This window comes from Malus domestica, chromosome 13, assembly GCF_042453785.1.
Source record: "Malus domestica chromosome 13, GDT2T_hap1".
NCBI classification, from domain to species: Eukaryota; Viridiplantae; Streptophyta; class Magnoliopsida; order Rosales; family Rosaceae; genus Malus; species Malus domestica.
The window spans coordinates 22,187,228-22,200,339 of record NC_091673.1 but is presented as its reverse complement, the minus strand read 5'-3'; the positions used below and the strand labels follow the sequence as shown (position 1 = coordinate 22,200,339).

Genomic DNA, 13,112 nt, shown 5'->3' with positions numbered 1-13,112 from the left:
ATAGAACTCATACTTATACAAGGATTTAGTCTTGTATTCCTTGTAGGATTGTAATAGGGCAATCTATGTTTAGTATAAAAACATAAGCCACTGCTCTCACAAAACATACGCTCAATATTAAACTAAGACCTATTGTTAGTTTGAGTACTTTTGGTTTTGCAAGAGAGGAGAAGGCACACTGTTTAGAAGTCGGCTTTGACTTCTTCTACTACTATTTTTACAGGTTAGTTTGTCATTGTGTTTATCGAATTGTGATTTTAATACTTGTATAAATTTGTGGTTCTTGAGCTTAATCTCTTAACTTATATTTTCGATAAGTTTAGTCTTACAAAGCAAACACAAGATGTACGTGATTCACCCAGATTGGCTACGTCCACAGAGTAAAGGAGTTCTCATTAATTGTGAAGGGTTTACACAATTACATAGGTTCAAGTTCTCCTTTAGTGAGTACTAGTGAATGATTTAGTACAAATGACATTAGGAAATATTGTGAGAGAATGATCTCTATTTATAGAAGAGAGTTTCTAGTTTCATTCTGACATTGACACGTATCGTGTTGTGATTGACTTCTGATGTTGACACGTGTCGCGCTATGATTGGCTTCTGATGTCGACATGTGTCGCGCTATGATTGGCCTCCTGGTTAGAGGGAAATTCTTCTGGGTCCTTGATGGTATAACGTTGACTGGTGCTCAGTAGTTTCGGGATTGGTCAAGTATGGTACAAACATGTTGTGTTACGCTGTCCTTCGTGCAGAGCTTCCTGATTGTGATATGTTCTATCGTCATGGCGACTTTTTCAACTGGAATAGATTCAGAATCATGTCGGGTTAATACTTTCTCTCTGCGTGTTGCAAGCATAAAGTATACTAACCTTATGTGGTTGCGAAGAAAATGGCAGAGAAAGTATTAAAGAGAGCAAAGTTTGAAATATTCGACATTGTTTCTTAGCTAAAACTTAAAAATGACCAAGATTTTCAATCCTGTTATTTAGCAGAAAACTAAAACCTACTTCTCATGCTATCTAGTTTTGCAAAGATCAAGTTTGAGGGGATGACGACATCCCTTAAAAGTACGGATTTTTCCACCTAACATATTCCTTGGGGTGCATGTATTTTACAATGTTGTTCAGCAGTTGGAACCTCAATAACTCAGCTAAGAAGTAAGGAATCATCTATCATTCACAGATGATTTTATTTGGGAAATCTCAGTTTTGTATGATTTCGATATGTTTAATTAACACTCTGGAAAAACATTCAGGTGGAGCATCGATGTCAGATGGACTAGGATATAGTAAAAATCATCAACGAATGGTTTGCAGCTTCAGTATTCTGTAAGTAACTCCGCATATATGATTTCTTAGTTAGATTGCTTCTGCACACGTAAATCGGTTTATTTTTGTGCATACCATAATCTTTCTTGGTTTTTCTTTAAAAGTTTATGCAGTATGGACGTTGATTTCGCCGGCGGTGAGGCAGTCGAAAGTGATGGATCGTGAAGAGGCTGTGCAGGAGATTGATAACTCAGATGTGCCATGATTGATTGATTCTGTAATCTCCATTTGTTACATGGCCATTGTTCTTTCTGTATCAATTATTCTTCAAACAAGTCACCAAATATACAGAGACGAATAAGCCATTAGTTTCCTTTATTTTTCGGGAAAACCCCAGAGTCAGTAACACTCCAGCAGTACTATAACGGCTGTCAATTCCGATAGAAAAACAATTGTACTCCTTGAAACTACTGTTGTATAACCGAAGTCCTATATGAATCAATATTTATTTGCATCAATAGACATTATAAATAGATTCAACCAAAAAATAGGCTCATGTACAGGATACTATCATTACCGCATGAACAATTAGACATCCAACCCGTAATCGCAACGACCCAATTGCAAAAGCGGAGCTCTACCAACTGAGCTCTTTATAAATAGAGAAGTGATAGGTTGGAGACGGTTATCCTGAATGCGGATGGCACCCGGTATGAGTGTATGGAGCTGAGGAAGGATTAATGTCCGCCCAGAAGAAAGTGGAAATTCATTATTCATCTTTGTTGTATTTAGACTATAATGTGTTTGGCATATTGTGAAAAGCAAGTTACAAAATTATACATTTCTTATGAGATTATACAGTTAATCAGTTATGCCAAATTCGTACTAACATGAAAACAATTGCATGTCACGTATTTGCAATTTTTCTATGAGCATGCCGTCCATTTATTCAAGGATATACTGTTCATATGGTGTCCATAAATATTTTTGTTATTTACTGGTACAAAGGACGGCCTGAGCCTAAAAGAACAACAAACAACTAAAAGATAATAGCCGTATCAAGAGCCCGACTCTTCATGTCATCCTCGATAAGTTTTTATGACATTAGTATAGCTAACATTTCAATATCAAAATGTTTCATCATGTTACCCATATATTATCAACACAATCAATATCAACATTAATATTATTGTTCCAAAATCCATCCTGTGGTGCCTTAAACGGAGAAGTTTTTTTTTGTCAACATGCACATAGATTTTTTATGGTGCCTTAAAAGGGTACGTCAAATGGCCATAAAATTAATATAACATATCCAAGTCAAAAGAAATTTGTTATAACAAGTCAAATTTTATTTCAATAGTCTATGACAATTTGTTTGGTTGTACCCAATGCACAGTGGAAACATCTCCCACTGCTATCCTATCAACCACTAATTGCATAATTTGCGTATACTTTTTAGCTTAAATAAAAGACCTAATTTCTGTCTAAAAGTCCTACAACAAGGTGCATATTTAAACGACTCCATCTCACTAATCCCATTTCTCCATTCTATATAAAAGCAGAAGCCATTTCCCAGACTTAACACTCACAAAAGCAATTTCCCTTCTCCTTCAAAATCCTCCAAACCCCATCAAAATACAAGAAAAAAACACTTCCAACTCTTCAACATGTTCAACCAGTCACTTCTTTCGATTTTGGTCACATTGCTAATTGCCTCAGTGGTCAAGGCAACAGTTAACCTAGTCCAAGCCAGTGGCCATGAGCCAATCCTTGAGATGTACATGCATGACATCTTGGGAGGCAGCAGCCCCACAACTAGGCCCATCACCGGTCTACTTGGCAACATCTACGGCGGCCAAGTGCCCTTTGCCAGGCCCATAGGCTTCCTGCCACCACAAGGCGGGGTAGCCATTCCCAATGCTAATGGAGCCATTCCAACCGTCAACGGCATTAATGGGATTCCACTTGGCACCGGCTTAGCTGGTATAACATTCTCTGGAAAACAAAGTGGTCAGGTTCCTCATACTCCATTAAGTGCAGACGGTTTGAGCCTGGGATTTGGAACCATCACTGTCATCGATGATATTCTGACGACATCACCTGAGCTGGGCTCGCAGACAATTGGAAAGGCTCAGGGAGTCTACGTGGCCAGCTCGGCTGACGGGTCGACGCAAATGATGGTGTTCACAGCTATGATTGAAGGAGGTGAGTATGGGGACACCTTGAACTTCTATGGGATATTCAAAATTGGGAGCTCCATGTCACACTTGTCTGTGACTGGAGGGACTGGCAAGTTCAGGAGTGCAAGTGGGTTTGCTGAGGTCAGGTCCCTCATACCTCCTGGCCAACACGTCACTGATGGGGTTGAGACTTTGCTCAGGATCGTCGTCCATCTGAGTTACTGAGAATTCGATGTTGTGGAGATTTACTTCAAAGTTTGATTTGATTTGATTTTACTGTTGGTTAATGCTCAAGTTTTTCAAATTTGAATTTGTATTTCAATTCTAGTTTTGTTATTCATATATACAAGCACAAATTAGTCAGTTTCTTCGAATTATCGAAAATTATTGCTGTTGTGTTTTGGATCTTTGAGTCCAAGCTCATCAGTGGAACAAGAACAATGACAAAGGCCGTGTAAGTATACAGAAGTGAACAAACTAAAGATTACCAGAAAGGCGAGGTTTTTTCGATAATTGGATTTACAGTAAACCGTGCCTTCTTACAAATCGAGCTTGAACGAATTGCTCCATTTTCTAGCAATCCAAGAAATTCCTATGAAGGGAAAATATGCAGTGTTAGTCCTTTGTTTGAGGAAACAGATGGAATATGTGTTGGTATATGGTCCAGCCCATGATCAATGTTCTAGATTATTCTAGTAAACAAGAGATGAGGCTGGAGCTTGCTAGACAATTCTAGCATGTTATTAAGTTGATTGAAGAAGCTAGAGAGTACTAGCTTCCTTGGTTGCAAATGGAAAGATCTAGAAGCTACAAGTATGTGGCTAGTCTAGATTTTTCAATACTAGAGGTTTGAAGAAGGAACTAGAAACTAGTAGAATGCCAAGCCCTCACCTATAAATATGGGTGTGATGTAACCAATTGAGAACCAAGAGTGAGTAGCAAAGGATCAAGTCCAAAGCTAGAGTTCCACTCCAAGAGTGAGAGTGAGAGTGTTCCACTACACATTGTGTGAGTGAAGTTTAGAGTGATAGAAAGTGTGTGTTATACTTTCTTGTATCCATCAAGCCTTGTCTTTGGCTTGGTAAGACTACTCTTGTTGTATTCATCTTTTTCATATAGTGAAGATTGATCCTTGTTTGGTGGACGTAGGCATAAATTGCCGAACCACATAAATTCTTGGTGTCCATTTTCTACTTTACCTTGTGCATTCTCTATCTTGTAGTACCGACATTCCTAACAAGTGGTATCAGAGCCCGGTTGGCTCGTACTGCTAGATGGAAGGAAGTAGCACTATGATCAAACTCACTAACTCCAATTGGGTAACATGGAAGCCAAGGATGGAGGACATTCTCTATTGCAAGGATCTGCATGAGCCAATTGAAGGAGATGCCGCTAAGCCAGAGAGCATGTCCGATGCCGAGTGGAAGAAGATGAATCGCAAGGCTATTGGCACAATTAGACAATGGGTGGACAATAGTGTTTTTCACCATGTGTCTAATGAAACCAATGCTCGCGAGTTTTGGACAAAGCTTGAGTCCTTGTTCGAGAAGAAGACTCCAGCTAAGAAAGCCTTCTTGATCAAAGAGCTCATCAATGTGAAGTACAAGGATGGTTTAAGTGTAGCAGAACACTTGAACAATTTCTAGAATATCATCAACCAGTTGGCTACTATGAAAATGACGATCGAGGACGAGCTACAAGCGCTCTTGTTACTTGGATCCTTGCCAGATAGTTGGGAGACCTTTGTGGTGAGTATAAGTAACTCTGCTTCTAATGGTGTTCTTACCCTTGATAATGTTAAAAATAGCATGCTCAATGAAGAAACAAGGAGAAAGACTTCTGGCACAGATAGCAGCCAAGTATTTGTCACAGAGAACCGCGGAAGAAGCAAGAGTAGAGGGCCTAGAGGTCATGGCAGGAGTCCTAGCCGATCCAAGTCAAGGTTCAGGGGTGCATGCCACCATTGTGGCAAAGAAGGCCATATGAAGAAAAATTGTCGAGTTTGGAAGAGAGAGCAAAGGGAAGGAAACAATCAGAAGAAAGATGATACTGGCAATACCACTGCTGTCATATGTGGTGATGTACCAGAAATATTGTCTGTTGGTGAATGTCTGCATATGGGCAACTCTGACAGAGACATTGAATGGATCTTTGACAATGGAGCTTCCTTCCATGCTACGTCCAAACGGGAGTTCTTCAGTACATACAAAGAAGGTGACTTTGGCATAGTGAAGATGGGGAATGAAAGCTATTCCAAAATTCTTGGAATTGGTGATATATGTCTAAGAACTAATCTCGGCTGCCAATTGATGTTGAAAGATGTGAGACATATTCCTGATATACGTCTCAATCTGATATCCATCGGTACCCTTGATCGACAAGGATATTATCACCATATTGGCGAAGGAAAATTGAAGCTTACTAAAGGCTTAATGGTGGTAGCAAGAGCACGACTTTGTTGTACGTTGTACCGGTCAAATGCCAAGGTTTTGAAAGGTGAGTTGAATGCTGTGGAGGACTCATCTCTAGACTTGTGGCATAAGAGGCTAGGTCACATGAGCGAGAAAGGCCTACAGGTTTTGGCAAAGAAGTCTCACATTCCCTTTGCCAAAGGTACGTCGTTAAACTCTTGTGAGCACTGTTTATTAGGAAAACAAAGAAGAATTAGTTTTTCGATTCCATCTACAAGGAAAGGAAATTTGTTAGATCTTGTTTATTCAGATGTGTGTGGTCCCATGGAAGTCGAGTCACTCGGAAGAAATAAATATTTTGTTACTTATATTGATGATGCTTCACGAAAGGTTTGGGTGTATTTGTTGAAATCCAAAGACCAGGTGTTTCAGACATTCCAGGAGTTCCATGCCATCGTGGAGAGGGAAATTGGGAAACCTCTTAAGTGCCTTCGTAGCGACAACGGCGGCGAGTACACATCTCACCAGTTTAGAGAGTATTGTGTGAAACATGGCATACGTCATGAGAAGACAGTTCCTGGAACTCCACAACATAATGGTGTTGCTGAAAGAATGAACCGAACCATCATGGAGAAAGTCAGGTGTATGCTGAGGACTGCAAAGTTATCTAAGCAGTTCTGGGGTGAAGCTGTAAGGACAGCCTGCTATTTGATCAACCGATCTCCATCAGTACCATTAGGTCTTGATGTTCCAGAGAGAGTATGGGCTGGTAATGATGTGTCTTACTCTCATCTGAAAGTGTTTGGCTGTAAAGCTTTTGTGCATGTGCCCAAAGAGCAGAGATCGAAGTTAGACTACAAAGCTACACCGTGCATCTTTCTTGGTTATGGCGATGAAGATTTTGGTTACAGATTATGGGACCCATACCAGAAGAAGTTTATTCGAAGTAGAGACGTGGTCTTTTATGAAGATCAAACAATTGGGGATTCGGATAAAGAAGCACAACCAGATGGCGCAGACAGAGGAGTTGATCCATTAGCTTCAGATGAAGAAAGTCACAATGACATCCCTGAAGCAGCTGCCAATGAAGTGCCTGCAGAACCAGATAATGCTGATCAGGGGGAGCTTGATCAAGATGTGCCAGACCATGAGATTGCTGATCAGGTGGAGCCTAGTCAAGAAGAGCAGATTCAAGGAGAACCCAATCAGGGGAAGCCTCCAGCCCTACAAGAGAATGAAGATCAGGTCAGAAGATCCATCAGAAGTCGAAGACCGTCTACCAAGTATTCTTCATCAGAGTATATCATGTTGACTAATTATGGAGAGCCTGAAACATATGAGGAGGCCAGAGCTCACAACGACAGTGACAAATGGATGAAGGCAATGGAGTCGGAGATGGATTCCTTATCAAAGAATGATACCTATGAGCTGGTGGAGCTTCCAAAGGGCAGGAAAGCATTGAAAAACAAGTGGGTGTTCAAATTGAAAAGAGACGACAACATGACAAGGTACAAGGCTCGTTTGGTTGTCAAAGGTTTTGGTCAAAAGAAAGGAGTTGACTTCGATGAGATTTTCTCACCGGTGGTAAAGATGACTTCCATTCGAGTTATCCTTGGTATGGCAGCAAGTATGGATCTTGAGCTCGAGCAGTTAGATGTTAAAACTGCATTTCTCCACGGCAATTTAGAAGAGGAGATATACATGGAGCAACCCAAAGGCTTTGAAGTCAAAGGTAAAGAAAATTTGGTGTGCAAGCTCAAGAAAAGCTTATATGGTCTTAAGCAGGCTCCGAGACAGTGGAATAAGAAGTTCAACTCATTCATGGTGAGTAATGGGTACAAGAGAACTCATGCTGACTCTTGTGTCTATATCAAACAATTTTCTGGAGGTAAATTCATCATCTTATTGCTTTATGTTGATGACATGTTGATTGTCGGACAAGATACCTCTATGATTAAAAAGCTCAAAGAAGAGTTATCTAAGTCCTTTGACATGAAGGACTTAGGGCCAGCCAAGCAGATTTTGGGCATGGATATAATTCGTGACAGAAAATCCAAAAAGTTGTGGCTGTTACAAGAAAAGTATGTTGAACGGGTGCTTGAAAGGTTCAACATGAAAGCAGCCAAATCGGTAAGCTCACCTTTAGCCAATCATATCAAGTTGAGCAAAGAGTCGTGTCCAAAAACATATGAAGAAAAGGAGAAAATGGCAGTTGTTCCCTACTCTTCAGCAGTAGGAAGTATCATGTATGCAATGGTGTGCACACGGCCAGATATTGCTCATGCAGTAGGTGTGGTGAGCAGGTTTCTCTCTAATCCAGGGAAGGACCACTGGGAAGCTGTTAAGTGGATTCTCAGATATTTGAAGGGGACTTCTAAGATGTGCTTGTGCTTTGGCGGTTCCAAACCAATCTTGGAAGGATTTACAGATGCTGACATGGGAGGTGACCTGGATGGTAGAAAATCTACGTCTGGGTACTTGTTTACTTTTGCAGGGGGAGCCGTGTCTTGGCAATCCAAGTTACAAAAGTGCATTGCTTTGTCCACAACCGAGGCTGAATACATAGCCGCTACAGAAGCATGCAAGGAGTTGTTGTGGCTGAAGCGGTTTCTCCAAGAGTTGGGTTTGAAGCAAAGTGATTATGGCGTTTATTGTGATAGTCAGAGTGCTCTGGATTTGAGCAAGAACACTACATATCATTCACGCACTAAGCACATTGATATTCGTTATCACTGGATTAGAGACGCTATCGAGAACAAGTTGCTACAGCTGAAGAAGATTCATACCGATAATAATTCTTCAGACATGTTGACAAAGGTAGTCACAAAATCAAAGTTGGAATTCTGCATTAAGGCTGCTGGGATGAACTCCAGGTAACTTGGAGTCATGATCGGAATTCCTCCCTCATGGACTGGAGGGGGAGATTGTTGGTATATGGTCCAGCCCATGATCAATGTTCTAGATTATTCTAGTAAACAAGAGATGAGGCTGGAGCTTGCTAGACAATTCTAGCATGTTATTAAGTTGATTGAAGAAGCTAGAGAGTACTAGCTTCCTTGGTTGCAAATGGAAAGATCTAGAAGCTACAAGTATGTGGCTAGTCTAGATTTTTCAATACTAGAGGTTTGAAGAAGGAACTAGAAACTAGTAGAATGCCAAGCCCCCACCTATAAATATGGGTGTGATGTAACCAATTGAGAACCAAGAGTGAGTAGCAAAGGATCAAGTCCAAAGCTAGAGTTCCACTCCAAGAGTGAGAGTGAGAGTGTTCCACTACACATTGTGTGAGTGAAGTTTAGAGTGATAGAAAGTGTGTGTTATACTTTCTTGTATCCATCAAGCCTTGTCTTTGGCTTGGTAAGACTACTCTTGTTGTATTCATCTTTTTCATATAGTGAAGATTGATCCTTGTTTGGTGGACGTAGGCATAAATTGCCGAACCACATAAATTCTTGGTGTCCATTTTCTACTTTACCTTGTGCATTCTCCATCTTGTAGTACCGACATTCCTAACAATATGGAATATTTTATTTGGAACTGTTCTGCAGCTGCACATACTAAAATGGTAGGTTAGAAGCGGCAAGGAAATTACATGCAAAAAAGAGAGAAGAACGAACAAGGGAAACATGGTAGATTTCAATTTTCTTTCAGGATGTGGTCATTTATTAGCCATAGGTATTGAATTTTAGGTTGAAAGTGACACATCCCGACCCCGATATCCTCTGAATATCCGGATAAGCACGTGTTGGCCGACACCTGAGGGTGATGAAAGCCATTTATTGATTACAAGAGTAGTGATTAGGAGGAAATATTCATGAATAAACATTAGAATCTAGAAGTAATAAACAAAATTTAAGGAAGTGTCTAGAGTGCACAGAACACAATCTAAAACAAGATCACAAAAGGAAAGATCATTACAGGATATCACACAAGTGAGATATAGATTGCTACTGGTAAGGGAATGCCTCGTACATCGTGTCGTAGTCCTCGTTTCTAAGACTTGAATGGGGGCGCAAAACAAAGGTGAGTGGACCAAGTTCATATATACAATAATAATAAAACAGTTATCAAGATACTAAACCCCACAATTTATATAAAGAAAACTACTAGCATAAAAGGTGATAGGTTTAATGAAAATCCTAGCATGCAAAAAATATCTCAAAAGACATATCATGAAACACAAAATATCAAACGTCTCATAAATTGTCTCGTAGTGCGATGTACTACTAGCAAGATCACTTAAATAAATATATCTCCTGGCCCTATGCCAGCACCATGGTCTCTGCGCCCGTAGCCAGAGATTACTAACTTCGGGCCCAATGCCTGCTCCGTGTCCCTTAACCCGTAGCTAGGGATTATTTCTTCCGACCTATCTGCCAACATCAGATCCTCGCCCCAGGCGGCATAGTGTCCACTAGGTACACACAAATAATTACGCCTCTCATAAATAACCACTTCAGAGTATAGAGTCATCTATAAAGAGGGGTTTCTAAAACATGTTCTAGCATCCTATCATCATCCATCAGATAGTCTACCAGTTCATGATTTTTATAGAAAATACAATATATTAAAATATAGCTCAATATAGACTGACAATTAATTTCTCACAAAAAACGAGACGATAAACAACATTTTTCATAAACATGCTTAACATAAAAATCAATTCATAAACTCATAAGGCATGCATTTTATATATGCAATTAAACTAGGAAATTATGCAAATTTTAGAAAGGGTCCACTCACATATACTCCTTAGCAGTAGAGTTGTGCGGATAAGGATTTAGAATTTCCTCACTAGCAACTTCACCTAAGCACAAAAAGGGAGTAAATAAATAAAAAGATTTTCTAAAGGATTTGGGCTTGAACTATATAAAATAAAGGATTTGGGTTGAATGGGTTAAGGTCTAATGAGTTTTAGGATCCTAAGGTTTTTGGGTTAAAAGGGTTTAGGGTGAGAAAGGGTGGTTTGGGCTTAAACCTAAACCCACACACGTCAGCACACACATACATACACACACGCGCACCTCACACACGTGCACATGCTTACACACATGCACGGACACACACACACGCATAACATATCACACACACCACAAATACAATCAGTCCAACACACACAAACAAAAATCTCGGCACAATGCAAGGCACGACCCAAAACTCACACACAGCACACACACACACACCCTACTCACTAAGCCTAACACACAAACACACACCCTACACGTTGAGCCCACTTTCACACACACACACACAACCCACACACACTCATGGCCCATGCAAGGCACAGCCCACAGGCCAAATAATCAGAAGGGAAATGGGCTGGTTCAAGTAAGGGCTAAGGCCCGTGGTTGTTTAAGAAAGCCTGATGGCCTGGTGGCTTTGGGTGTGCTCGGGGAAGAACACCGGAGCTGTTATAGCTCCGGTCGATGGCAATGTGCAAACCAAAACCTAACCTAAGTACAATAATGAAGAGGGAAGAGAGTAGAGTATATTTCATACCCTAGCTTCGTCATGAATGGCTGTGAGAGCTCGGAAAAAATTCCTCGAAAGTCAAGGTTCCGTCGGAAAATGCGACTGAGCTTCCCCCATGCCGTTCCTGTCCTCAAACCTTGGAAAAACCACATAACTTTCAACCCACAACTTCCCACAACAACAATGGTAATTTAAAAAAAAAAGGAAAAATTCACTTACCTAGCTGGAAAGAATTGAGAGATCTGTCGGAGGTCCTTTCTCTGAGTTCCTCAACCTCACTGCGATGAAGAGAGAGATATAGTGCAAGGGAGATGATGATGATGGTTTACACTAGAGTTGCATGCAGATTTCCTGGGTTAGTCACGGTGCAGGGAGAGAAAGGGTGAGAAAGGAGAGTTCCCGTTCCCGTGAGAGAAAGAGAGAGGTAGATATCTGAGAGGGAGGACTCGGGCAGAGGGGAAAGAGGAGAGAGTTAAGAATCTGCCATATGGCAGTTTAGGAATAATAGGGAATCTAGATCAAGGGTTAGGATTAAAAGAGAATAAGGGATTAAATTGATAGATTTAAAATATGTTCTAAGGGAAAATAGAAATAAACTGAAAATATGGGGGTGGTTGTAACAATCTACCCCCTTACAGAAATGTTGTCCTTGAAATTGAGAAGTTACCCGAAAAGAAAGGGATATTGGTTCCGCATTGATTCCTCCGTTTCCCAAGTAGCTTCTTTGACCGCATGGTCTCTCTATAGTACCTTTACCAAAGGAATAACTTTGTTCTATAACACCTTATCCTGTCTGTCAAGGATAGCCACTGGTTCTTCTACATAGCTAGCATTCATATTTACTTCTAATGGCTCTATCTGGATGATATGAGAGGGATCCAGTACATATTTCTGAAGCATGGAAACATGGAAAACGTTATGGATCGGTGACAACTCCGGTGGTAGCTCCAACCTATAAACAACTGCATCAATTCTCTTAATAATCTGATAGGGACCGACGTATCAAGGACTCAGTTTTCCTCGCTTACCAAAATGAACAACACCCTTCCAGGGAGACAATTTTAGGAATACAAAGTCGCCCACTGTAAACTCACGATCCTTTGAGTGTTTGTCTGCAATGTTTTTCTGTCGGTCTTGTGTCGCTTTCAAATTCGCCTTAATTAGTTGGATATTAGCGTTGGTGGTATTCACAATCTTTGGTCCCACCAACGACCTTTCTTCTGCCTCTGTCCAACATAATGGCGTCCTACATGCCTTCTCATAAAGTGATTCAAAATGCGCCATACCAATACTCAAGTGATAGCTATTATTGTAAGCAAACTCCGCAAACGGTAAATAGTTATTCCAGCTGCATTTCCACTGTAACACCGACACTCACAACATGTCCTCTAAAGTTTGAATCGTTTGCTCGGACTAACCATCAGTTTGTGGATGATAAGCAGTGCTGAACAGTAACTAAGTACCCATAACGGCATTAAAGGCTTTCCAAAACCTGGAAGTAAATCTGGGATCTCTGTTTGACACAATGGAGATGGGTACACCATGAAGATGAACAATATTATCGACGAATAATTTTGCCAATTTCTCCAACGAGTAGGTCTGTCGAACTGGTAAGAAGTGAGCAGTCTTAGTAAGCCGATCGACAATTACCCATATACCATCATACCTTGACGGTGTTCTAGGTAGCCCATACACAAAGTCCATAATGATATCCTCATACTTCGAAACTGGTATCGAAAGATTCTGCATCAGTGCCCCAGGTCTTTGTTTGTCTGCTT

General features: G+C 40.6%; 1 protein-coding gene and 1 long non-coding RNA gene across 3 annotated transcripts; both read left to right on the top strand.

Annotated features, from left to right (window-relative positions):
* Positions 1–878: 878 nt before the first annotated feature.
* On the top strand, positions 879–1,773 carry LOC139190703 (uncharacterized). Of its 2 annotated transcripts, XR_011575049.1 has the most exons (3): positions 879–1,160; positions 1,259–1,331; positions 1,436–1,773. It is a non-coding gene; the product is annotated as an uncharacterized lncRNA (long non-coding RNA). The 2 variants fall into 2 exon arrangements; XR_011575048.1 differs by having other exon boundaries at positions 879–1,331.
* A 1,033-nt stretch (positions 1,774–2,806) lies between these two features.
* Positions 2,807–3,825, top strand: LOC114820626 (dirigent protein 18-like). The gene has a single exon (XM_029091642.2). It carries the CDS (start codon positions 2,939–2,941, stop codon positions 3,674–3,676), a length of 738 nt encoding a protein of 245 aa, XP_028947475.2. The 5' UTR covers positions 2,807–2,938; the 3' UTR covers positions 3,677–3,825.
* The last annotated feature ends 9,287 nt before the right edge of the window (positions 3,826–13,112 follow it).

What these genes read in the sequence shown, in the direction of transcription:
- LOC114820626 (XM_029091642.2), top strand. Translation starts at nt 2,939, where the DNA reads ATGTTCAACCAGTCACTTCTTTCGATTTTGGTCACATTGCTAATTGCC.